The sequence below is a fragment of the Typopeltis vanoorti genome, chromosome 11 (assembly GCF_054136105.1).
Source record: "Typopeltis vanoorti isolate ZY-2024b chromosome 11, IOZ_Tvanoo_1.0, whole genome shotgun sequence".
In the NCBI taxonomy this organism is placed as follows: domain Eukaryota; kingdom Metazoa; phylum Arthropoda; class Arachnida; order Uropygi; family Thelyphonidae; genus Typopeltis; species Typopeltis vanoorti.
The window spans coordinates 18906639-18933134 of record NC_143559.1 but is presented as its reverse complement, the minus strand read 5'-3'; the positions used below and the strand labels follow the sequence as shown (position 1 = coordinate 18933134).

General features: G+C 35.4%; 1 protein-coding gene across 1 annotated transcript in view; it reads right to left on the bottom strand.

Annotated features, from left to right (window-relative positions):
- Window positions 1-2252: 2252 nt before the first annotated feature.
- LOC150101347 (transmembrane protein 222-like) overlaps window positions 2253-26496 on the bottom strand; it is a 41903-nt gene continuing 17659 nt past the window's right edge. The window contains exon 3 of the mRNA XM_090400774.1: window positions 2253-2333. Coding sequence (XP_090256900.1) covers window positions 2253-2333 — 81 coding nt within the window. The remainder of the gene's footprint in view (window positions 2334-26496) is intronic.

The following is a 26496-nucleotide window of genomic DNA, read 5'->3' as shown; positions in this document are numbered from 1 at the left end:
TAGTGCACAGTCATTCTTAGCTTAGAGATCTTCCATATCTGGTGCCTTAAACTCAGATCTTGCTCTTCATCAGAAAAGTAAGGATAACCGTGCATACTTCAATCTTTTGAAATGCAGCCAAGTTTGTTTCTTATTTCTCAAGAAAGATCTCATTTCCCTTCTTCATCTTTAAAACACCTGTGGCTTCTTCCTGGGCTGATATGCACTTTTAACCTGCTTGCTGGTACAAACATGTCACATCCGTAGTCTTTTAAACCTCAAAAAAATTCTTTCTCTGAGGATCAGTAGATTAAGTTTTTTTTTTTTTTTTTAAATTTTCAGCATCTTGTATCAGTTTCATTAAGTCAACTAACTGCAACCTGCTTAGACCATTACTTTTCTGGAAATTATTGGACAACAAATTGTTTTGCATATGTAATAAAAAATCAAAATTACTTAAAGCATTTTCCCCTCCCCAAAGGCACGTGCACTAGCATATTTTGATATCATAAAATCAGAACTCTTTTCGTAATACAAACACTGTGAATGAATGCTCATGTTGACAAAGCAAACGCTGTGTTGCAGTCTAGTCCAGCACTGCCTAGAGCATACTACAAAAATAATAAAAATGTTTTGCCTTCTGGCTTAAAATTGCCACCTCTTTCTTATTGGACAGTGCTTTCTTTTTTTCTTTTTTTTTTTTTTTTTTGTGCTTATATATCTCTCTTTTTTTTTTTTTTTTTTTTCATGGTATCATCACATCAAAAAAAAAACATTGTAAGGTGTTTATTAACTGACTCATAATTCACTGGATTTCAAACCAGAATCTTCAGAGTACAATTACTTGGTATAATACAGATGAAAGATCTAAAATCTCTTAGAGGTTGTATCAATACCTCGATTTTTTTTATAGTTGTTAGGTTGAAGTTGATCTTAAGATGAGTGTCTCACAGTCATCTTCATATCAACTAACAGCTTTGGCAGATTAATGCAGCCATACTTGGCTATGAAACATTTGGTTAGGCAAGTGTTTCATAGCTGTTATGAATAAAATAGTCTTTCCAACTTTTGATGACTTATGTATAGCACACTGGTTTGCTGACATGCCATAATGGTGATAGCAAATATATTTGCATTCTCTCAGTTTGATGTTAATAGATCTCATGTCTGTCCATAGTAGGCCATGTTACAGTTGCAGAGCACCTTGTACATGCCAGGATGTGATAGAGGATGGAGTTGGATCTTCAGTAAGTGGATTAGCATTCCCAGTTTGAAAAATGATTTGAATATGTTTGGCTGTCTTTTCAGATGTACTGTGGATATATGGAATGAAGTATTTTGGTGCTGTAATGACTGGCCAAAGAAGTGTGACCAAGGCAGTAGTTCTGTAGCAAGAGCTGCACTAGAACAAACAACCTGGTTCTCTGATTTGGTGTTTTGAGGATTTCATGCTGCTGGGTTGGTGGTGTGATTGTTTTTCTGTATGTATGGATGTATTTGCTTTCTATAAATAGAAAACAATAGTGAACCATCTGAAAGACATGTGACTGTTGTTTGTGTCAATAGGGAACAGAGAGTTGATTCTTTTCCTAATGTGAAGTGTATTTTAGGATGATTTGCTGTTTGGATAAGTTACAAAAGAATCTAAATTATCTTGTCCATGGGCAAAAGTTCAAACAACTTAGTTCAGAGAGGCCAGTTTGCTAAATGCTCTATATAGAAATTCATAATTAAAGGAGGGTAACCTATTGAGCACCAGTGATTTGTTTATAGATTTTTCCTTACCATGTTAAATAATGATTCCCCCCCCACACACACACACTTCATCTACTTTGACTGATTTTTATATGGAGCATTTAAAAGACATAGCAATTAGTACAGCTATTCTGAAACCATTGGTCTGGCTGCACTATGTGGGTAATGTGTTTGCCATTTGGTCTCATTGACAAGATACTTAATATCCTTTGACAACTCATCTAAATGGTAAACACCTATACATTCACATTATGGGGGGGGTGACACTAGTCACATGATCATTCAGTTCTTTTTTATATTTATAGGAAGTCAGCACATTGAGGGAAAATATTTGCATGAACATTCACACTGTCATCCATCCAACAGTTATAGGATCCTCAAAATGCCAACTTATAGAACCAGGGTTATTTGTTCTAGTAATGCAGTTCTTGCTATGAAATTCAACTATATTTGCCACACTTTTTTTGGCACATGGTAAAACTCCAAAAATTAAATAAAATACAGTGGATTCTAGTTAATTAGGACACATCGAGACTAGAATATTTTGTCCCAATTATGTGAATGTTTGTTGTTCCTAAAGTCCTTCCTTCAGTGTAGTTCTATTAAAATAAAATACACAATGCAATAGAAAATATTTAATATTTTCTATTGCATTAATATATAGTGATAATGACATTATCACTGCAAATCATGTTCTATTTTAGCAGTTTTTTTAGTATTAATTTTTTTTTACTGATTGAGGACAGGAAGGCAAGCTGCTTAAAGATTTGAAAAAGCAGACAAAATTGACAATACAAGAATGCATCACAGCTATAGCCTAGTAACTCTGAAGTCATTGCAGTCACCTGAGCATCAAAGATTATTTCATCATGATTGTCTGTTATGTTTATGATGGTAACTATTGAAATTTAATTACCTATAGAGTTGTTATTAAAATTAACAAGGTCATATCTTTGGAAAATAAACTGCATTTAAGTATGAGTAACAGTTATTTCTATTACCCAGCTAAGTAAAATAGTTTAAAATAGAACAAATTTTTTAAGCACACTTAACTTGCAGGCACCTGTTCCATGTCAACTCCAGTTGTGTGAAATTACATTGCCTGCATAGCTAAGTTACTGGTATAACACTAAAAAAAAATAGGGTTTTTTAAGTGTTTCATTCTACTTATACACTGCTCAAAACAGTTAGGAGATATTTTAGTTTTCTTACTTATGGATAGGGTATAAGTGATGAGATACTGTTTAAATAATCGATATTTATTATAAATTTAACAAATTATGCATTTTAGCATGAAATAATTTTAACAAGAATAGCCAAAAACGCTTTTGTAAATTTTTTAATAGGGCATGTGGTCTCCATTAACAGCGGTACATCTTGATTGCATGGACCGGATAAAATGATCAAACAGTGCTTGTGGGGTATTTCCCAACTTTGTGTGAGAGCAATTTTGAGCTCTTGAAGCGATCATGGTGGCATCAATTGAGCAGAAATGCACCTATCTAAAGCATCCCATGCATGTTTGATTGGATTACAATCCGGCGAACAGGCAGGCCAGTCCATTCATTCAATACCTTCTTCCCCAAACCACTCTTGTACCAAATTTGCACAGTGTAAACAAGCATTGTCATCCATAAAAATGAATTCTTGGCCAATTGTAGCAGCATATGGACAAACTGTAGGTTCAGAAATCTCATCAAGATGCCTTTAGGTTCTTAAGGAACTGTTTCTGATAAAATAGAGATTAGTATGGCCACCTATACTTATTCCAGCCCATACCATCAAACTCCCACCTTGATGTTGAGGTCTTTCACAAACAAACTGTGGATTATTTCTTGTTCCACTTTCACACCATATCAAGTAAGTCAGTTATCTGGTTGCAGACAACCTGGACTCGTCACTAAAATGTACACGAGCCCAATCCTTGTTTGACCAATTGCAGTGTTCCTGTGCCCAAAATCATTGATCTCCAAGCATATACGCCTATGGCATGAAGACGGATTTTGTACTGTTTGTGTCAATACCAGCCTCCCTGTTGTTGCTGCAAGTTTGCTTCGGTCTTGTGTTGCGTTTAGGTGTTCGATTTCTTCTGGCAAGTAATAACAAATACCAATTGTCTCTTGGAGTTGTTGATGATGGTTGACCTTGACCTTGTCTTCGGCAAACATTTCCCATCTCCAGAAAGTGATTCCAAAGTCATGAAATTACGCTTTGAGATACACTACACACTTGAGCAACAACTTGTTTCGTTTATCCAGCTTCTATCCTGGAATCCATGGCCCTCCAAGCCATGGATTCCAGGATATCATGTTGCTTTGCTATTTTTAACAAAATAATGGGTGGTAGGTGACAAAAGTTCACAATTGAAGTGATAATTATGCACTATGAAACTGAGCGCGACAAACTATATACCTTTTATACCCCTCACATGCTAATATGGCTAAGACACGTTTTGACAAGTCTTAATATGATTTTGTATGCAGTTGCATGTTCTACACTGTTGCATATTAAGATTATTTTAAAATGTGTTTAAAACACATGCTAATATGGCTAAGACACGTTTTGACAAGTCTTAATATGATTTTGTATGCAGTTGCATGTTCTACACTGTTGCATATTAAGATTATTTTAAAATGTGTTACATTCGTAAATTATTTTTATAACTTTATAATTTACAAGAATATCAAAATATCCTCTAATTATTTTGAGCAGTGTACATTAATGCTGGTGACAAGTAAAAACTTTAAACGTGCAATTTGCTTATTTCACACTACTCAGAAGGTATATTTTAAAATGTGTTACATTCGTAAATTATTTTTATAACTTTATAATTTACAAAAAAAGTAAAATATCCCCTAATTGTTTTGAGCATTGTACATTAATGCTGGTGACAAGTAAAAACTTTCAACGTGCAATTTGCTTATTTCACACTGCTCAGAGGGTCGCAAAAATGTCTTGATAAGTGGATGTAATGAATATGCTGAAAGATGCTACAAAGAAATAAGGGTTTTCTTTATTTTCAGAAGGCTGTCTCAGCTGACAGGATGAAAATAACAGAATGATTCTGCTTAATGAGTATCTCATAAAAATTTCATATTTTTAAGGGATTCCAAGTCAGCGCTTTTTTTTTTTTTTTTCAAATTTAAAAGCGGTTCTTTCCATAGAAGAAACTTCATTTAATGTGATTTGGAACATATATATTCTACTATATGTATATATAAAGCACACAAAAAATAAGACTTGTGGATTCAATGTTGGACCTTGCAGGGTACAGTACTAAATGGGGAAAAAGAGCACTTGCAATATCTAAAGCAAGTAGAACTGTTATTTATTTATATTTTCAGGAAAAAAAATTTGTTTGTCTTGACAATGCAAATAAGAAATCAAAAAGTAATAACTTGAGCATTAAAATAGCAGTAAAAAAATCAGAAATTGGACAATCTGGAAATAAGCTGTGATTAATTTTAAAATTCTCAAAAATTGTGAAAAGCTTGTGGATCCCCAAAATAAAAATGGCTACCGTAATTAACAGGATGCCAGAGAAGAAAAAAATTCTTTAATCTCTTTCAGGATAGAATTGCCATCCTGTCCTTCAGATGAACTTAAAAAAAAAATAATAAAAAATAACAGTCAAATTCAAAAATTATGTAACTTTACCACCTCTCAGTAATTTTACTTGGACTGTCCCTAATCAGAAAGAAAGTGGAATGTTAAGAGTATAAAATGTTATGGAAAAAAATGAGCAGAAGATGTATTATCTGTTTTCTTGGAGACTTCAGATGATATTTGGTGAAACTGAACTCATAAGTGTTTAGTGATGTCATTAGAGATATTAAAACATCATGATTAATTCTTGGTTCCTGTTGAAAGAACCGTGAGAATTATGTACTTCAGTGGATTCTTTGGTGTCACAACAAGAAGTTCTTTTCCCAATAAGATAGCATCATGGCTATATTCCATGTCACACCTAACTCTCTATCTCTTCCACATGCCACAACATGGAATGATATATGGCCAATGATACCTATGTAGAAGATTTAGAAGAGAATTTCTCATCAAATCATAGAATCTGCCTAAGTGATTAATTTTACATGATGTCTGGAAGTCTTTAATACAATCTCTAAACACCTATGAATTCATTTATGCTATCACTCATTTGAAAAGTCCAATAGAACATATAGTACATGCTCTGCTTATAACTCTGCCTCATTTAATTCCATAATGGTTTGTACTGTTAATTATTTAGTTAACCTGAAGAAATTACCAGCTGTCAGTAGCAAAACTAGTTGGTTAGATTAATGCTTATTGTAAAATAAAACAACATAAATAAAAAATCCCAGTTAAATTGTCATAAAGCATTCTGCAATGTGTATCCTGCTACTTATCAAAAAAAACATTAAGCTTATTCATTTATTTTCATAAATTTTATCCTTTTAGATTAGTTTAATGCAAATCTTTTCTAATGACAGGATGTGTGGACACATTTCAGACTTTAGCCATGTTAGTACATTATATCCTGTGAAACTTTTCCTTTTAACCACTTAACTGGCCTTGACATGTATACACATCAAAGTTGCTATAGATGTGAAGTACGCATTACAATTGCAATACCAATATCATAGATATGGAGCTTAATATGTTTGATATATATTTTATCCACATGGATATATGGATAGTGAAAGTGGGGTTTGATACTGTATTTACAAGCAAGTCAGTCACTTCAACTCTTCATATTATAAACATTTATAGAATAGTGTGTATTTATCCTTTAACTGGCATGTAGAGAATGCTATAATAATGACCAATGCTAGTTTGCAAATTACAGTGAGGTGCATAACATCTTATCCCATTTTCCACAGGAAATCAGTATTTATGAAATAATTGGGTGCATGATCTTCTCTCGTAATGCTAGACAGTGCACAACATTTTTTTGTGTTTAAAAATGTAGTTTCCATCCTTTGTGGTTATAGAACACAGACTGAAACATTAAACTTATTCATTTATTTTCATAAATTGTGCCCTTTTAGACTGTAGTTTAATGCAAATCTTTTCTAATAACAGGATGGGTGGACACATTTCAGACTTTAGCCATGTTAGCTAGCAGTTTGGTTCATATAATCAGTAAAAATACAAATAATAGACACAAATGCTTTTCTAATGTTAAGTAACGATTCAGTTTACAATAATTGGTAAACTTAAATGATTTTTCAAACCTTTCCAACCTTACTTAGCAGCACATTGTTTAAAAAAATCAGTAAAACTGCAAATAATGATCATTGAAACAATTAATTTTTACATGTTAGGTCTAAGTTTTTGAAAAGGTCAGATATAAATAGAGTGTATGACAGGCAACGCATTATAGATAATGATGTTGGTGTAGTAAACTTTCCTTTAGTTCTGGCCTTTGTGTATTAATAAAATGGGGTATGTCGTGTGCAATATTATTATTATTATGTGACACCTTCATGGAGTCCAAAGACTCATCGAGGGAGAGTGTGCCAACAGCAACAGCTTCCAACTACTAACCGTGCTCAAATTTGCTTAACTTTTTGCATGAGCCATTAGTAGCAGAGACTACCAATTGACCAACCTTTTTACCTGTTTTATTGGCTTACTTTGTAATTTGACTGTATTTGTATAACTATTATAGTTGTAAATTCTTTAATGGCCATTCAGCATAATAACAGCTGCACATTGCCAATCTCATAAAATAGAGCAACTAAATGTCCATAACTAATTAAACATACCATGTACTTTACCTTCATAATTTTTATGATTAGCATAGAATTTCAACGCAGTATTAAGGGGCATCTTTAAGTTCGACTTTCAAATTAAACAACTAGAACAGAAACCGGTAGATAGATTCAACAATGAAAATGAGTGAACTACACATACATGATATAGTGTGACATGCTCTGAACACAATAAGGTTCTTAAAAAAAAATAATTTTAACAAGAGATCATTAATTAAAAAATATAATTAATTTTTTATATTGATCCCGTGCATGAGAGGTTGAAGGACCTATAAGTACATCAGTGCAGTACGTGGGTAAAATAAATTCAAACTTGTGAATAATTATTTCTCATAAAAGGAATAATTTTAGTCCATTGCTTCTATTTAAATATGGGCAGTGTAGCAAGGTTTCACATGAATGCTTTATATAAGCATTATGAGATCATTTCTTTTATGGAGAACCTTAATTTCTTCCAAGGATTCAACATCTGATGGGGAGAGTGTTTCACAAGTCCTAATTGATCTAGCTCGTGAAATTTAATGTTGTCTTAGACAGGGCTGGTCTGAGAGTATCTGATGCCCATAAGGAAAGAAAATTTAGGCGCCCCTATACATTGTCTATATATTTTTCCCTGAATTATGTAGCAAAATCCGGTGCCCCGAAGCTTAACACTTGTAGGTAATTGCCTAGGTTTGCCTAATGATAAAACCGGCCCTGGTCTTAGATGTTCATTATGATGCACAGTCAAAATATGATAACCCACACTTGCAAAGAATTTAATACGCTTCATAGTGGGCTAAAGGCAGAGGTTTGCATAGACTAAAAAAAAAAAAAAAAAGTAGAAATCTTGATGATAGGATGAAAAGACACTTGTAGGCCATCTGATTTAAACAGTTTAGGAACCTTCAGAAACACCTTTTACATATAGAATGATGACATGATGGACCTCCTCTATATCACCATCATGATGAGAGGCAGATCACAAGGAAACTATAACTATCAATGATTTTGTTGGCATAAGATTCATTAAAGCTATTAGCAAAGAAGGTGAACTTGATAAAGTGGCATTTCAGTAAAGTAGGGAGAGTATGAGTTTGATGTACTATGTACCAGTCTTCATAGTGCCAGATTTTTGATAATTATGATAGTGAGAAAGAGCATGAATGCAAAGTCTGGAGCATGCTCTAGGCTTTGCAAAAGATAAACTTCCACCCTTGGCCCATCCTGGAGGAATATATCAAATTTCTCGCTAGCATGGGTTATTTTGGCCAAACATAAATCTGTGGCCATGTGTCATAAACATCTAGACTACATTAACTTCCATGAGCCAGAACAATTGGGACTTGCAGAACACACTATCTCCACCAGACATTGAATCCTCTGGAAGAAAATTAAGATTCTCCCTAAAAGTAATTATCTCATAGAACATTTTTATAAAGAAAGTTGTGAAACATTGCTACATATCCAAATTTAGATAGAAATGATGGAATAAAGTTATCTCTTAGTTCTTTACAAGTTCTGGAATTATTTTATTAGAACCTTAACATATTTAGACTATATCATGTTCACGTGTTTTCATTGTTGAAAACGGTTTCTGGTTTCTATTCTAGTTTCGTAATTTGAAAGTCATACTGAAGATGCCCTTGATGCAGGGTTGAAATTCTATGCTATTAATAAAATTGATATAAGTAAAATCCATATTATGTTTAATTAATAATGGCTTACATTCCAATTCATCTAGTTAAGTATTCATAATTTTATATTATAGATTATATAGATAATATTTTTGCTGAAATGGTATTACTGCCCTGGTAAGGTGAAAATTAATTGCCTCATTAAATATATAACCTTTTGTCTATATCAAATTTGAAAATCTTCTATTTCTAGTTTAGGCATTTTCAGCATTGTCTTTAAGCAGTTTTTGAGTATCATTCACAACTAATATATGTATATATGTTTCACAGATATCTTCTGATATTAAAAAAGTATTACATAATGGTTGTTTCATTCATTTTCATTGAAGAGAAACTCCATGTATCAGGTAAAGCTAAAATTTAGTTGATATTCTTTGCAATCTAATACTCAGGTTTATGAAGACTTACTTTAAAAATGAATGTTAGATAAGTGAAATACAGTGTATTAGGTTAAAAGGGTTAGGGAAGTCCATAACATACATCTCTCTCTTTGAAAATGCAGAGATTTGTTAGTGCAGTTATTAAATAATATCATCATCTGTGTACTATTAAAGTATTAAATTGTATTTATTCAGTCATTATTGTAGTCATTGTAGTTTTTTAAAGAGACATTTAGCTGATATGTCTGAACTTTTCTCTCAATTACAGAGTAATCGAACCTAAACTTATTCAGCACACACTTGATCTTCATATTGCTTGTTAATTAGGAAGAGATGGAAGAATATTTTATAATTATGATTAATAATTTTTTCACATGGAGAGTGGTTGGCAAGTGGAATGCATTGCCTGACATGGTGTTGAATGCAGATACATAAAATGAATTTTTAAAGCACGGTTTGATAGGCTTTGTGCATAACAGTGTTTGGCTTCCATGATAAGTCTTTTGACTCCATGTTTAATAATAATGTTTGCTGACAATGGAATTAGCTTATACTTGTGGGGGGGGGGACTATAATGTTCAGTAGGAGAACTTCCCACACTTTTTTAATGAGTCAGTTGGTAAAAATTTACCCCTCCATAAAAGCAACTTTCTCAGTCCTTATTAATATTCTCTTCATTTACTGATTTATCTTTCAAGTGCAAACTTTTAAAAATATCAACATTTGACCAGTATAGAGAGCCAATAACATTCTCAATACTAATACATTTGTATCACTTCTCAGAAATGACTTTGCAAAAAGATTTAGCTCATTACAGTAAGAGGTGCCATGGCTCAATCAGTAATGACGGTGCCCTATGATTGGAAAGAACTGGATTCAAATCCTATCTAGAATATGAAGAGCCTTTTATAAGAATTTTTCAGTTGAACGTAAGTTAGCTGATCTCATATGGAGAAGGATAGGTTTTTTTTTTTTTTCTTCCAGAAGCTTGGGTTTATCATTCCATGAAATGCAACCAGGCCAGCAGAACATACACAATTAAGAAACATAGGGGCCAATTAATTGTGTTATAAATAGTACAGTAGCTTGTGATAGTGCTTTCATATGAAATAACTTATATTTAATCATGCAGCCTTGATCATATTGCATTTCTATACAGCAGTAGTCTTTCTATATTGTATAAGTGAACATATGAGTATTTACTGGGGACCAGACCAGAAAAATTGTTATGATGCAAAAGTCTATATAGTAAATTCATGTGGGGCGGGGGTTGATCTCTCTTCTCCACACACCATTCCTGTGAAACAAAAGAAAGATAATGAAATTAGAAATCAGAACAGTGGAAATGTTGGCAAATTCACAGCATAGCACAAAGGATTGGCAGGAACCAGACAACATAAAGAGCACAAAGCAGTGTATGAAATAATGAACATTAGTCAGCTTAAGGTGAATGGAAAAGCAATTAGCATCTCTGTGTGAACAAGCCAGCTTTCTAATTGAACAGAGACCCACTGATTGGACAAGTTATCCAAACTGGGAACACCTCACTTTAATTTGATTTTAGAAATTTTGATTTTTTTAAGCCAAATTTTTAATGCTACTGTCTGCACATATTTAGTTCATTAGGTAAGTGACATTTAAGTAAAATATAAACATTAATTCTGCATTTTCAATTTTTTAATTTCATATTCTTTGATTCTTTCTTATGTCACCTGTTATTGTTTGCATTTGCATACTTTTTTGATCTTCTTTTAACCAAACATTTTATGTTTGGTTCCTTCCAATCCTTTGTGTTATGTTGTTGTGTGCTAGGAAATTGTTTTCTATCCTTTGATGGTTTGAGCTCTTATTATTGATAATAGTAAACTTAAAATAGTTTACTAATTTGGGGTGGGGATAGTTTAATCTCTACTGCTAGCAAATCAGAGACAGTTGTTGCTAATCATAAACCGATCATCTGATGAGGAGAGGTAGGAAAGCACCACCGTCTCATGACCCTAACATAATATATTATTTTGTCTGAAATAGTGGGGATTCTTTGGTCAATTTTTTTGAGAAAAACAACCTGCTTGCCAATACCAGAGATTACTAACTCAGGAAGAGGTCAAAGAAAGAGCTAGAAAAGTTCCTCTAGTTGTTTACTAGATATTCAAATTGAGAATGGTTTCTTCGGGTGGCATAGCACTATGGATGCAAATTCTATTTCCACAGGCCTCTCAGAACTTCGATAATTTATTATGGTGCATTTCATTATAGTGGTATTTTCTATACATCTTATGTAATATGGATTAGGATATACTCTGAAGTTACAATATGATTTCTGTTGGCTCCTCAACGAGTCATAATGAATGAAGCAATAAAATGCCACAGTAGTCAGTTGTTTCATAGTACAGCTTACTTCAGTGCTTCTCACTTAATTTCTTTTAAGTAAAGTGGAGATTAATAAATGCCTTTAGTGCATGTGTATACTTAATATGCCTACAACATTTTGCACTAAATACATTGATTATATACAAAACCATTATGATATTCCATTAGTTTATCTAAGCAAAGTATTCTTAATAATAAAACTTATCGTATTTTCAGAAGTATCGAAGAAGCCAGTCTATAAATGTCAGGAAAGAACAAAATACATTTGCAACTACAAAAATATTTATTTTAGAGAATATACTAATATAGGAATATACTAGCTGTAAAAATAAAGCAATTCATATCAACATTCCTAACATGAAGATTTCATCTGTGTGGATGCAGAGCATGTCATCCTGACATCACATTAAAAAAAAAAATCCCTTCATATTCGTAGATTGTAGTACATCACAGTTAACAACACCAATTGATTTCAATGAATTCTTAAGATCCACCATATCCTTCTCACTAGTTGCAAGCTGGTTAGAATATTATGGCATTGTAAAGTATTGCAAAAATGTTATGAGGTGTTATGTACATCTGATTGTAGCAGATACTTAAAACATTTCATGATAGTTATTTAAATGTACAGATATCTTGATGTGGAAGGAACAGATCTGTGTTGAAAAGTCTACAAGGAGATAAATGAATACTTACTACTGGTAAAAAGTTTGTAAACTTGAGATAAAACTATTTGCTCAAGAATAGCACTCCACAGTTTGCAAATTTTTATCCTTGCCACTTGCTATTCGTTTTTAACATTGTCATTTTTTTTAATATTCCTCACATAAGTAAATACATATAAATACTATTTAGGATTAAAATCATTGCTTCTATCTAACATACAATGGAAATATACTTAACTTTGCTGATGTGAGTAATGTTTTTGTATAGGTTTCTGATTTTTATTACACCCTTCATGGAGTTGGCGGACTCATTGCAAGAGGTTCATTCAACTGACAACATATTTATCGAAATGAATTTTAAAATCCATAACACTCCCTGCATTAGCAACATATTCCGGTAATACATTCCATTCGCTGACAATTCTCCATGTAAAAAATCTACTCCTCATACATGTCTTCACCACACTCTGACAAAACTTTCAGGGAGCTCTGGTTCTTCCCCTCTAACATTCTGCTTTTTCTATAATTCCCCTCTGGATATCGAGAAAATCCCCTCACTAGCTTTATCATCCCTATCATATTGCCTCTTTTCTTCCTATCCACCAAATTTTGCAATCCACATTTCTTCAACCTCTCTCTCTCTCCAGGCCAACATTCCACAGTCCTAATATTGTCTTAGTTGCTAATCTCTGGATTCACTTCAATGTGTAAACATCACACTGAAAATGAGGTGATGAAATCTGAGTACAGTGGTCCAAGTGTGTTCTGACCAGTACTTTATACAGTGGCACCTTCCTATCTCTACATGTTAGAGTACTACTTATCATAGTAATGCTACTGTGTGCAGTCTTTGCAACACTTGCAATATGTCCTCTAAATTCAGTCTTTTGTCAACCATCTCATCCACTTTCTACAGTACTCTTCATCAGGATCACCTTTTTACATGTCCAACCAATTTGCCTGAACATTTCACAATCAGTATTCTCTACCTTCCCTAGTCTATAACAGCATCCTGTCAGATATACTAGCCTATTAATTTTAACTTCACACCACACAGATTAAAAATCTGCACATGTACAAGGGGTTTCCAAAGAGTAAGGTAACACTTTTTTTCTGGATGATTAATAATAGGAAGTTAAAATCATACACCAAGAAATACGCAAACATGCACTACTTCACAAAGTCTCCAAATTTATTAATGCGTTTGTCCCAACGATCAGTATCAGTACTGAAGAAGTGCCCACACCCAGTGGTGTATTTAGGTATTCTACCCCCCCCCCCACACACACACACAGAAAGTGCTGTCCCTTCATATTTAATGAACATGTTGATTTACATGCATAACCTATTTATATCGTAAATTCGTGATATATATATATATATATCGGGTGAGGAAAAGAAAAATATTTCTCTACTTGTGAGTAGATGTGGCATATAAGGAACATGTTATAATTACAAAAATGAGAATCCGGAGATTTCCACTGCCCCTCAAAATTTGCCTCTCTCTCTCTCTCTCTAGGCCGGGCCTATACCTAAATACGCCACTGCCCATACCCAGTAACTAACATCACACTGTCTGATGAACTCCCTCATCTGTAGTTAAATGCCTTTATTGTAGTCATTCTACTGAAAGATGTTTCTTGCAGAGGAACAAATGAAACTCTGGGCTGTAGGAAATGTGGCAGAGTTTGCCAACAATTACAGTGCAATTATTCACAAGTGTGTGTGTGGAGTAGCATTGTACACCAAAATCGTTCCACTTGTCAGAAGTCCTGATCATTTGCCTCGAATGTTGGCTTTCATTTTGTCCAACATTGCACAGTAAAGCTCTGCATTGATTAGTCCTTTTGACAAGAAGTCCAATAGCCTTTTCGATCCCAGAACACTGGCCATTGACTTTGGACAGTGGAAACAGTTTTGAATTTTTTGCACATAAGAGATTGTGGATGTTTCCAGGTCATCGAGTCTTGTTTGCTCTGGAGTAAAGTGATGAGCCCATGTCTCCTGTGACTAATAGAGCAAGAAAATCCTCGCCTCTGTTGCTGAATTGCAGCTGATTCTCCAGCACATCCCTATGCATTTTGCCTTGTGATCCTGTGACAATTGTCGAGGCACACAGTGGGAACACACCTTTCTCAAGGACATGTCCTCAACAATGGACTTACTGAATTCACCACTTGTGCAATTTTCCTGAGTTTCGCCTGCTGGTCTTCAAGAATGATGCACTTAATGTGTGAAATGACCTCTTTCTTGCTCAATGAAAGCCTGCCCGCCTATTGTTGATCTTCAATGGCACATTGCACCAAAAATACCATAACTATTTTGCCATATATATTCAGGAAATTGTATATACTTTAATTTCTGTTCTGGACGTCTCATCTCCAGACAACCGAGTTTCACTTATATGATTATTTTGGGACATGCTGACTCAGTCATTGCAACAAACTCAGCTCTTATTTTATTTTGAATACTCTTTACAGTTGTGTACAAATGATACCATCCTCTGTCTTTCAGCGCCAACATTACTCTAGCCACTATACCACATCTCTCTCTCTCTCTCTTTGGTTGGCTACTTCTGTTTCTTTGACCAGACTGATTGCCATTCATACCTGTCTCATCGTTACTTTTATGCATTCCATAACCTCATGCAGCTACAACCATATCGACCTCATATCCATCTTCCTCCTCTCATTAACTTCTTGTTTCTGTGCCTTTATCTACAAACGATAGCCTTTCTAAATGCCCAACATTACACAATTACTGTTAAGTTACATTGCTCTTGTAGCCACTTGAACATGTTATTAAGTCCGTTTATGCTGAGAAGGTGGCAGTTAAGAAAATATTGAAACTGACTCAAACACGTATGCCTTTTCCACCATCTGATAAATTCATTATACTTGCATTTCATGATGTGAGTGCTCCTTAATGGAGCATATTAGTCACCTGATTTATTACGGCCTTAATCCTGATACAACTAAAGCGATCCCATTCAGTGAGAACTCAACTGCCAAGAAAATTATGAAGGTATCGCAAAGTAAAACCAAAAAAAAAAAAAATGGATGCTACTAAAAGTAAATGAAAGAAAAAACAAATTCTAACATATTAAGTATTAAGCATTCTTACAGAGTAAGCATGTTGAATATCATTCGTCTGTCCATGGGATTTCTTATTACATGTTCCATTTATTTACTATTGGGTTCCGAGTTAAATGAGAACGACCTTGCTAACCTAACATGGCAACTGTCTCAGCCTATACTGGCTGAGTGATTAGAGTGTCTGCTCTCCAGTCAAGAGGCTGCAGGTTCAAATCCCATCGTGGACATGGATGTTTGTGATTGTGTGCGGAAATACTTGTTGTGGTGGCCAGCGGTAGATGGCGTTGGTTTAGTTGCGGTCAGGTGGTGGAAGCAGTTGTAGAGTAGATGCTCTCCCTCAATGAATCTTTGGACTCCCTGGAGGTGACAAATAATAATAATGATTAATGGACACACAAATCTAAGGATAGTGCCAATACAAATGGATAAGGCTGTATCACAGCGCACGTTTAACAATCACTCCTTAATAATGGAATCAATATTATCTTCCATATGATAACATGAACGAATTCTGCACCACTACTATTCTTCGACTGCTCATTGTGGAATGTTGAAGAGAAGATATACTTGGGAATAATTTTTCCCATATTGCAAATTTTCAGGATGAAATAGCATCAATGAAGCAGCAACGTATGTATATAACATGTATTTTTTAAGTAGCAAACAGCAGTTTCAATAACATCATCGTGATTTCCTCTCTGTCCAAAGACATGGTGAAACCATAGTTGCCAAGCAACAATAAATAAATACTCGTATAAGGCGACTCTCAAATACTACAGAAAACCCATCGAAATCATGGGTCGTCTTATACGGCGAGTATAAGAAGGAAAGCTTAATTTCTTGGATGAACATTTAGGTAGTTACAATACATCGTTATATAAGAAAATAGGCAGTGTTTATAAACAAATCAGATTGATTTTTGTTGCATAAATTTATTTAAAATATTACAGTAGATGTAAGTCTTAAAAAGCAAATAATTATTAACCTAAATTTTCATGTTACTTTTCTTCATCATCTGTTGAAAATAGTTCTTCAGAATCATTGTTTAAATGATCGTCATATGGATCCCAGTTCGAATCCCGTGAATTGATTTCGTTTTCATCGTCATTAGTGTCCCACAACAGATCATCTTCCCTGCCATCCATAAGATTAGAGAAACCACACTTTTTAAATGATTTTATTACAGTCTCTACTTTTACTTTATTCCATGCTTTGATCACAAAATTGCAACATATCATGTGATGCAGCGCGCATAGATCCACCGTTTGTAAATGATTTTTCACCAGTCAACATCCAATTATTCCACTCTTCTCGCATGTGATCTTTAAATGGTTTGTTCAAGCAGATGTCTGATGGTTACAATATCAATATGTTAAACCACTTGGTATAACAGCAATTTTTGTGTTATGTTTTTTTTTTTTTTTAGAAGACTTAGTATTCTCAGTTAAATGACTACAAAACATATCCCATACTAATTAACTGCGTTTCTTCATTATTCCGATTGGTTTTAACTTGGTTCCATCAGCCAAACATAACAACCGTAAACTTTGTTTTTTCATGACCTGTACTTCAAACTAGCACACTCTTACTACCTTTAGACTCCACTGTTTTATTGCTTATCATATCAAAGCTCATAGGAGTTTCATCCATATTTCCAATATTTGACAATAGAAATATATTTTCTTGTCTCAACTGAATAAAAAATTTATGGAAACGTAAGTTTGTGGTCAAGATCTGCTGGTAGTTTTTGAGCTTTTTTTTCCCGTCGTATTTCCAGATTTTGTCTGTTCATGAAACGATTACACCATCCTGATGTAGCTTGAAATTCTATACTTTCATCCGGATTCAGTCTTGACCATTTTAGTGCATATGCTCTAATCATTTCTTGTAAGAAGATAACCATTCTGCCTTTGTTCAAATACCCATTCTGCAACGTGATCTTCCAGTTGATCTTCCTTTGGCAATTTTTTAAAAATATCTTTCTTCCTCCATTCTCTTACCATCTTCTCGGTTATGTCAAACTTGCCTCAGCACAGTTATTAGTTTGCTTTGCCATTTCAATTACCCTTATTTTAAATCGAGCTTCATACCTTCTTCGTTTTGTTGCTGGTTCCATGATTTTAAATAACAATTTTAATAATCCTAAAATTAAAAAAAAAAAAAATGCTAAATGAATAATTGGGGCTAATCACTTTTAATTACGGTAATTCGCGTATAAATACTAAATCTATGCAATGCAAAAAAAATAACGGATATAACAATACCTAACGTTGCATTAATACAAGAAAGAACAAAATTGGGGGTCGTCTTAGACAGTGGCGCACTCAGGATTTAATCTTGAAGTGGGCCGAGCACTCAAGGTTTAATCTTGGGAAGGGGGGGGAGAGTTGAGTAGATTATTTGAGAATACACACTACACATTGAACACGACCTATGACTGATTATCTACAGTGATCGCCAATACATGATCTCCTCTGGCCTGGTTCGGGCAAACGAAGTAGCGCTTGGTCTGCCTGAGCACCACTTCGTTTGCCTTGTGTTCACAGCGGCCGTGATTCCGAGAGCTACAGGGTATTCCCATCTTATGTGACCGCTAATTCATAAGTAGTATAGAAATAGAAGACTCAACACAACGTAAATAAAAAAGAATTTTAATTAGGAAAAGATTTTTGGAAATTTTTCGAGTATATTTTTCCCTTTTTCTTTTGGAGGACAGTGTCCCCCCCCCCCTGGTGCGCCACTGACAACCGACATAACCTTAAAATCTAAAAATAGCCTGAAATTTTACGCCGACATATACGGTAAATAAAATAAAGATGAGCAATACAAAGCATGAGGTTTATTTCATAGATACCCTATTACATCAAATTTCATCATTTATAAACGTGCTCGGGCCCAAGCACGTTATTGTAGACGTCAAAAACAATCTTCGATGTAATTTACATCATCTCTTATTCAGACGACCATTGCACATGATGAAATCCAGCAAAAGAATGGTAGATATAGAACACGTGTAACTTGACGCAATGGGTATATAGATCCTGAACGGAAAGACATTGCAGACTCTTTAGGAGAAAATTTTGTTAGAATTGCATTCATATGCTGCTAAATTTGTTACATTGAAATTGGAAGAACAAGAGAAACAGCAACTTAACTTTTCTACGAATGTCAAGGATCATGGACTAGCTAGACCGATACAATCAGCCATTCATTGAGAAGAATAAAAAGAGCATTTTTATTCTCTCTCTCATGTCAGTCAAGTAAGGTGCGAGGACATCCGTTATGAGATGGTTAAACATCTACCTTATCTTCAGTGCAACTCTTACAATACCACAAATTACTTAGAGTAAAAGTTTCCAGATTCATGGCATAAGTCAGTTGTCATTCCACAAACTAGGAAAGGATTCACCACAAGTAAATACCATTTTAACACCAGATTTCTTAGTATTTAGAAAAGAACGATCTTCTCTCCAGCTACATTGTAGCTTTCGTAGACACTGATGGCCAATGGACCACTTGGTCCATCTAGAAACCTGAATAACGAATGCATTTCTTAAACGTGAACATTTGTTTTCTTTGATATTGAAAAAGTTTATGACATAGCCTGGCTGGAGATCTTAGTCAGGTCCCCCATAGCTGAGGACTTGCGACCGATTAATTAATCTTCTCCTGTTTATGTCATTCTAAGTGCAGCCTTCAACCTTATTCCAGTAAGAGTAGGAATTTGATCTAGCCATCTACCATGGGACTTGCCTCTTCTAACCTGTGGCGTCTTGCCTTGAATTGAGTTTTTCAGTGTTCCCTCCCTCTCTTCTTGAGGTGTGTTCAAAATATCAAAGGATTCCTCTCCATGTTACAGACTTCATTTCAATTCTTTTCTCTGTCCAAGGTCTCAGGGGGTTTTCGTTAAAAGATAGCCGAGTCCTTTAAGTCTGAGTGAAAAACGCATTATCTCGGCCTGGTCATCCAGAGGTGGTTCCTGAAGGCACTGTCGGTGCCAGGTTATTTTGCGCCATAGGCAAAGTTTACAAGTGTGCCCCTTATTTCACAAGTTGGATATTTTTTAAAATGAAATTTTAAATATTATTTAAAATTTCATTGTAAATAAAATAAAAATTATTTTGGCATGCTTTATTAATAATATACAATATGTATAGTATATGAAAATCAAATTTTAATTTTTCTGCCTTCAATTTTTCAAAATTTTGAAAGTTTTGCACCGTAGCCAGTTGCCAAAATGATAACACCAGCCCTGTCTAAAGGCTCTAAGTGTTATATGCTCACATATCATAATTTAATGTTACTGTTATAAAGGTAATTGGAAAACCTTCAACAAGCAATCATCGTATCGTATTATGGGTTTTTTAGTAATAGGTTCCGATTTTCAGCAGAAAGAAGTGGAATCGCAAACAATTATTCCAGTAGCAACAGACGCCAAGTTCTTATGACTCATCTTTTAACAGCAAGCCTACATTTCTAGCGTATTAAAAGAACCTTTGTAACTAGGTCTCAGAGAGAATTATTCTGCTTTTATTAAACTTTCTATTGAGACAAGTCCGACTGGAAAGCACATTATTCCTCAAATGAGAAAAGTGCAAGATAGCATTGAATATCCTTCACACACTATCCTCTTCAGAAGCGGCGGATCGATTCTCTTTGCATCACAGAACACTTGTTCGATCCAAGTTGGATTCTGGGTCCGACATCTATGGTTTTGCAAGAGATTATCCGGCGATAGTCGAATCCAATCCATCATCAGACTATATATATACGAATAACTGCTGGTGAAATTCGCACATTCCAAGATTTTATATGTCGTAGCAAATGAACTTCTTATTTCGGTTCGACGCAGAGCTCTCTTAACTTTGACTCTGCCCTAAATAATAGTCTGTTCCTATATATCCCAGGTGGACTAGTATTTTAGGTATGTTAGGAAGTTCAATATGTAATGAATCAGACTGCCATTCACTCGTTTTGTATGGGTGTGAAAGAGATAATGCGATCTACTGGCATGAAGTTGACAGCCTGTGAATTGGGCATAATAGCGTTCTTCTTTAACATGTTTGCACTCCATCATATACAGCCTTTCTGTTGTTTGGGTAGGGAATATACTTATACTTTCGTCAAGTTCACCTGTATCTTTTTAATACGCAGTGATCAGAGCATTTCGAATTTTTAGCCGTTTATACTGACGGTTCGAAATATGTGACCTCTGTTTGTTCCTGGAATATAAGAGATGACTTTACTAGTAAGCAGACGAACAGCTTATAGCGTCGCATTTTTTCCCTTCTCCCTACATGAGCGCAAGTTGTCGTGTTGGGAAATACGTATTCGAAACAAGTCATTTTTTTTTTTTTTTTCACCATTCTGTTTACGAGGGTGGTCTGAAAGGTTCTAGGCCTAACAATGAAAACACGAATTTATAATTTCAAAATTATTTTTTTTTTCCCCACACAATTTCCCTTAACACGTTTATTGCCAAGCTGAAAATTGGAATTTCGTGTGGTGGCCAAATTTTTTTTATTTAGTTAGCGATAACGCGTGATCGGCCGTTTGGTGAGAACTCGCATCGCGTGATTGACAATGAACGTTCATTGCCAAGCTGAAAATTGGAATTTCATGTGGTGGCCAAATTTTTTTTATTTTTTTTATTTAGGTAGCGACATCTACGCGATAACGCGTGATCGGCCGTTCGGTGAGAATACGTGATATCGCGTGATTGGCAATGAACGTGTTAAGGCTAATTCGTTTATTTCAGCGATGCTCTAGCGCCATTATCCCGTCTCCTGTAGTGGTTCATAGTAAGATCTGCAAAATACCCCTCGACTGCTGCAATCAACCTCTTGATTTGCAGAAAAATGCTGACCAAAAGGTCGGCATTTTTCTTCCCAAAACAAACGAGGAAAAGTTTGTTTTGGGAAGAGATAGAAATCAGAGGGAGCCAAATCTGGGGGGAAAGGGTGGATGTTCCAACAATTCATAGTACAGATCCGTTAATTTTCCCATTGCCAAAACACTTTTCTGGCAGGTGCATTGTCCTGATGAAACATGATTTTTTTTTTCTTCTGCAAACCAGGTCTTTTCTCTAGTCTGGTTAAAAGATCGGAATAATATTCCCGTTATAGTTTTAAACTTTTCAAGATAATAAACAAAAGGCCTTTAGCATCCCAAAACACCGATGCTATGACCCTTTGCTGCTGATGGAACCGACTTTGTCTTTTTTGGCGCTGAACAACCGCCTTCTGTCCACTGTTTTGACTGCTGTTTGGATTCTAGTGTGTAGTGGTGAATCCAAGTCTCATCCATAGTAATTAATCGACGCACAAAATCAGTTTTATTCTGGTTAAAACGCTCCAAGCACTGTTCAGAGATTTTCATGCGAGTGCGTTTTTGATCTGCTGTGAGTAAGCGTGGCACCCATCTTGCGTAAAGCTTTTTCGTTTGCAATTCTTTGACACGCACTTTGACTCGCCGGTCATCCAATACCATATCATGGTAGTGGATGACCGGCAATAGAAATCCATATCACGGACTTCAATTTACTGGTGGTGCTACACTTTTTGGATGTCCTTCACATGGATCAAGGCTGGTACGGCTTCGTTTAAACCATTTCTTAATTCTCGAAAACGAAGGAGTGTCCATAAATTTTTATGAACTTCGAATGACTTTTTTTTGCAAAGAATTTTATAATCGCACGATACTCCATTTTATCCATTTCAAGGGATACAGACAATAGTTTTGCTTCAGATAGTTGTATGAAACAAATTACTTGATAGAATGACTTGCAATTTCACATGGATGCTTACAACAGATATACCAACTTAGAAAAAAATATTGCCATTTATGGTTGAGGTGGAGAACTTTTCAGACTACCCTCGTATTTATGAGTGTTTGTGATTAATCGTAAGGGTAGTGCGCTTCATTTTCTGATTTTTAAAGGTGTTTTCTTGTACACTGTATTGTGCGCCGATGCGCAAAATGTAGACGGGCAATTTTAGCCAGTGATTACGTTCGCTGCAATTGCTAAATGTTATGGCCTTTGCAGAAAGAGAGATTTTTTTGAGGAGAATGAAACTGGAGAACGATGATATTAGAATTTTTTAGCACATGAAAATTCGACCAATGCAATCAACATTCACTTCTAAGAACCTCCTTTTACATTTTAACAGAAAAATTGTAAAATCATTGGTGATTTGATTGAAGAAATAAACAGGGAATGCCAAGAAGTCATACAAGACAAAAATCAAATTGCCACTGTATGCTATAAAGCATTGGGCACTTGGTGCATTGCATCAAGTGTCCGTGTAGCATTTTTAAAGTGCCCTCCACTGTGCCAGATATTCAAGTGTCAAACAACCTTCAAATTTTTTGGCGTGCATGCGAACCGCACACCGTCAGTTAAAGGTTATGCACTTCTGTTTTCACACTAGGCTAGTAGCCTGAATTCTTTTCCAGAGTGAAAATCAGTTGTTTGATGTGTTTCTAATTTTATATTTTTTACAATCCATGATGGATGGATTCATTTATATTTTTTGTAAATCCTTTCACCTCTACAGACAAGGATGTATCTGCTAAAATAGCAGGCTTATTTCCAAATTAGTAATGCGGAAGACTTGAAATTAGAAATTATGGTTTCAGGGCAGTTCGTCCAATCAAAATCCATTCATTCCTCCGATTTCGTTCAATGCTTTTTGGACAATTGAAAATAAACGAAATGCCCTTAAAGCACCTGGGTTTGAGGTTATTCGTCCAAGGAGTTAACTTGTGATCATTAATAACAGTCAATTGACGTTAACATTTTTTTGTAATTTATCCTTAAAATTTGACAGTGCTGAATAAGACGAAAATTGTGAAGTGACAGGGGTAATGAAAAGGATAAAACCAATGTTTTATCTACAAAATTGTTATCATTTTCACTCTTATAACAAGAATACGACTAGATGGTATTAGCGATGAGAGGTTCGTGACAGTTGCAATGCTAGGTGCATCACAACTGCCAGTTTAGACAATATCGTGGTGTACAAAGATGATCACCAACATGAATCAGGTGTTGACGGAGAGGTTAGGAAAGTTAAAAATAATCAAAAGAAGACAACATGCATGCTCAACCCTCACACGTTATGCATATGGTTATAGGACAAGTTCAGCAAGATGAAGTATTACTTATGTTGCCGGAGAAGAATAGATTACAGAGGCAAGTCAATAGATGGCAGAACACTGCGAGGCCTCCTACTCTCCCAAGTTTGGTTGGCGTTGAGATACCAGAATATCAAGTAACGTTAAATCATGACAGATTTCTTTTTTATGATTCTGGCCTACAGGACAAGGATCGTCTTTTTTTTGCCACAACGGAGAACCTAAGATTACTTGGAGCGAATGACATTATCTTCTCTGATGACACATTTAAAACTGCTCCCTCACAATTTGCTGTTGTTTACTAAGAATGGAATATTTCGAGAGCATGTCATACCTCTGGTGTACGCTCTAACTCCCGCAAAAACTGAGACTACATATCGGTCAACATACCATCATTGTCAACACCACAACACAAGCAGGAATCATCGTGAATCCACATACTGTTATGATGGATTTCGAGCTGGTGAATATGAATGCTGCACGGGAGATATTTTCTAATGCAAATATAGTGTTGTCTATTTCACTTTTCTCAGGCCCTTTGGCAACATATGCCGGCTTTGGGTCTGTCACAGCAGTATAAAGTTGCAAGCCCTATACGTGAAGTGCTGTTCGGCTTGCCATTTGTGCTGATCGACGACATACGAGGTATTTGACTACATTGGAGTGTTTCGGAAGACCTGGAAGGAATGACAGAGTATGTTGAATATGTTTACATCAGAGGGTGTTGAGCCAGAGATGGGGGGAGGAAAACCCTCGCTTTCCTCCCGAGGTATGGAATGTCCATGATTTGATCATCAATGGGACACAGAGAACCATCATTTCTGTAGAAGGTTGGCATAACAAATTCCAAAAGTTTAAATTCAATCACTTGTGGAGGTTTATCGATTCCCTGAAGGAGGGATAGAGGCAGAACAAACAAGATATAACACGCCTTCTTGGAGGTCAAAGAAACATCAGGGCGCCTGTGAATAGCAGGTACATACGTAACCAAGAACGCATTTTCTCCCTACTACAATATCCTCAGTACAAGGCTGAAAACAGACTCAACATGTACCTGTGGTCAAATCGCTTATTGTTTGAAGGTGAACCCAGCCAAGGAAGTCAATGAGGAAGACTAAATTCTCCAAACTCTGCAGATTTCAAAATCCATTATCTCGTTTTAACATCAATTTCCGAATTTTGATTTATAATTAAATGCTCACATACATATCTTGTAAAAATTTGTACAAATTAAAACAAGTGGCTCAGAATCACTCTTGCATTTTTACTGCTGAGTGGAAAAATCTAGGTTGGACATTGACAAAATGACTAATGGGACAAATTGAGATTGGAAGAAATGTCCGACCAGACGTGTTCCCTTGGACAAACTTATAAAAGCACAAAATATCTTGAACCATCTGCCCTCAAACCGAAATTATAAATATAAAAAATGATATGTTAAGATCACATCTGGAATTTAGTTGATAAAAACAGCTATCCCATATTACGAAAATGTGCTCTTAAAAATATATTCTTACTGTGCTTCGACATATTCATGTGAACCTCTTTTTTCAAATATGAAGTATATGAAATCTAAGTATCGATCACGGCCCAACGATTCTCATTTAGACCATTGCCTAAGAACCAGAAATGCCAGTTACGTGCAAGATTATAAGTTATCTGAATATCTGCAATGCGAAGTATCACATTAATGTTTTTTTTTGAAGTATATACTTAAGTTTGTAAGTAGAATTTTGTGTTAATAAATATGTATTGAATGTACTTTAAGCTTACAACTTTCCCTCCAGCAAAATTAAACTGCCCTGTGTCATAAGCAAGCCATTCGGGTTGCCCTTTTTAGTGAAAGGGTAAATGCTATGCACCGTAAACTCATTCCTAAGTGAGAACAAAGACATGGAAAGCCATCGTAATATTAGAGGTAGGCCAAAGTCGGGAGGTAGTCAGATGGATGCATGCGAGTCATTCCATGGTTCACAAACTGTGGAATCAATTCCCAGGACAGTGAAGCATCACAGGCTACAACTGCAGTTGGCGACTGATAATTCCAATTATCTGTTCGTCAAAATAGGAGTGCTACCCCAAATCAGCTATGATCTGACACTGTCACCTACTGGTATTCTTGTACCATCATGTCATGTAGAGGAACACTGGTATCTGCTTTCACTGTGCACAGAAAGCTTCACAAAGGTGGTCTTACACTGGGTGACTTGTAGTCTGCATGCACCTATCTCCACACCATAAGAGGGAATGTTTGAAATGGGCCCCAAACCAATGTCGGTTGGTATTGTTTACAGGAGTCATCATTTGCTCTACAAAGTGATGTCTGAGGTTCTGTGATCTGGAGTGAACCTCAGACACATGAAAGGGACACTTATGGTGCACGTAGTGGAATGGTTTGAGGAGGCATCTCATTGGGTGTGCTTCCTAGCAGAACTATGAATGCTGCAACTTAGAGATGAGATCCTGGACCCCCTATGTTTGTCCATATATGTATGCAAAAAATGAGACATTTATCTTACAAGACAATAATTTTCGTTTCAATGAGTAAAGCTCTTGGACCAACATCTTCAAGAAGATACTATCATACATTGGAGTGGCCAGCCAGGTCTCCTGACTTTAATCCCATTGAGCATGTCTGGGATGCTCTATGCAGACATTTTGCTGCTCTTGATGCCCTTCCCCAAAAC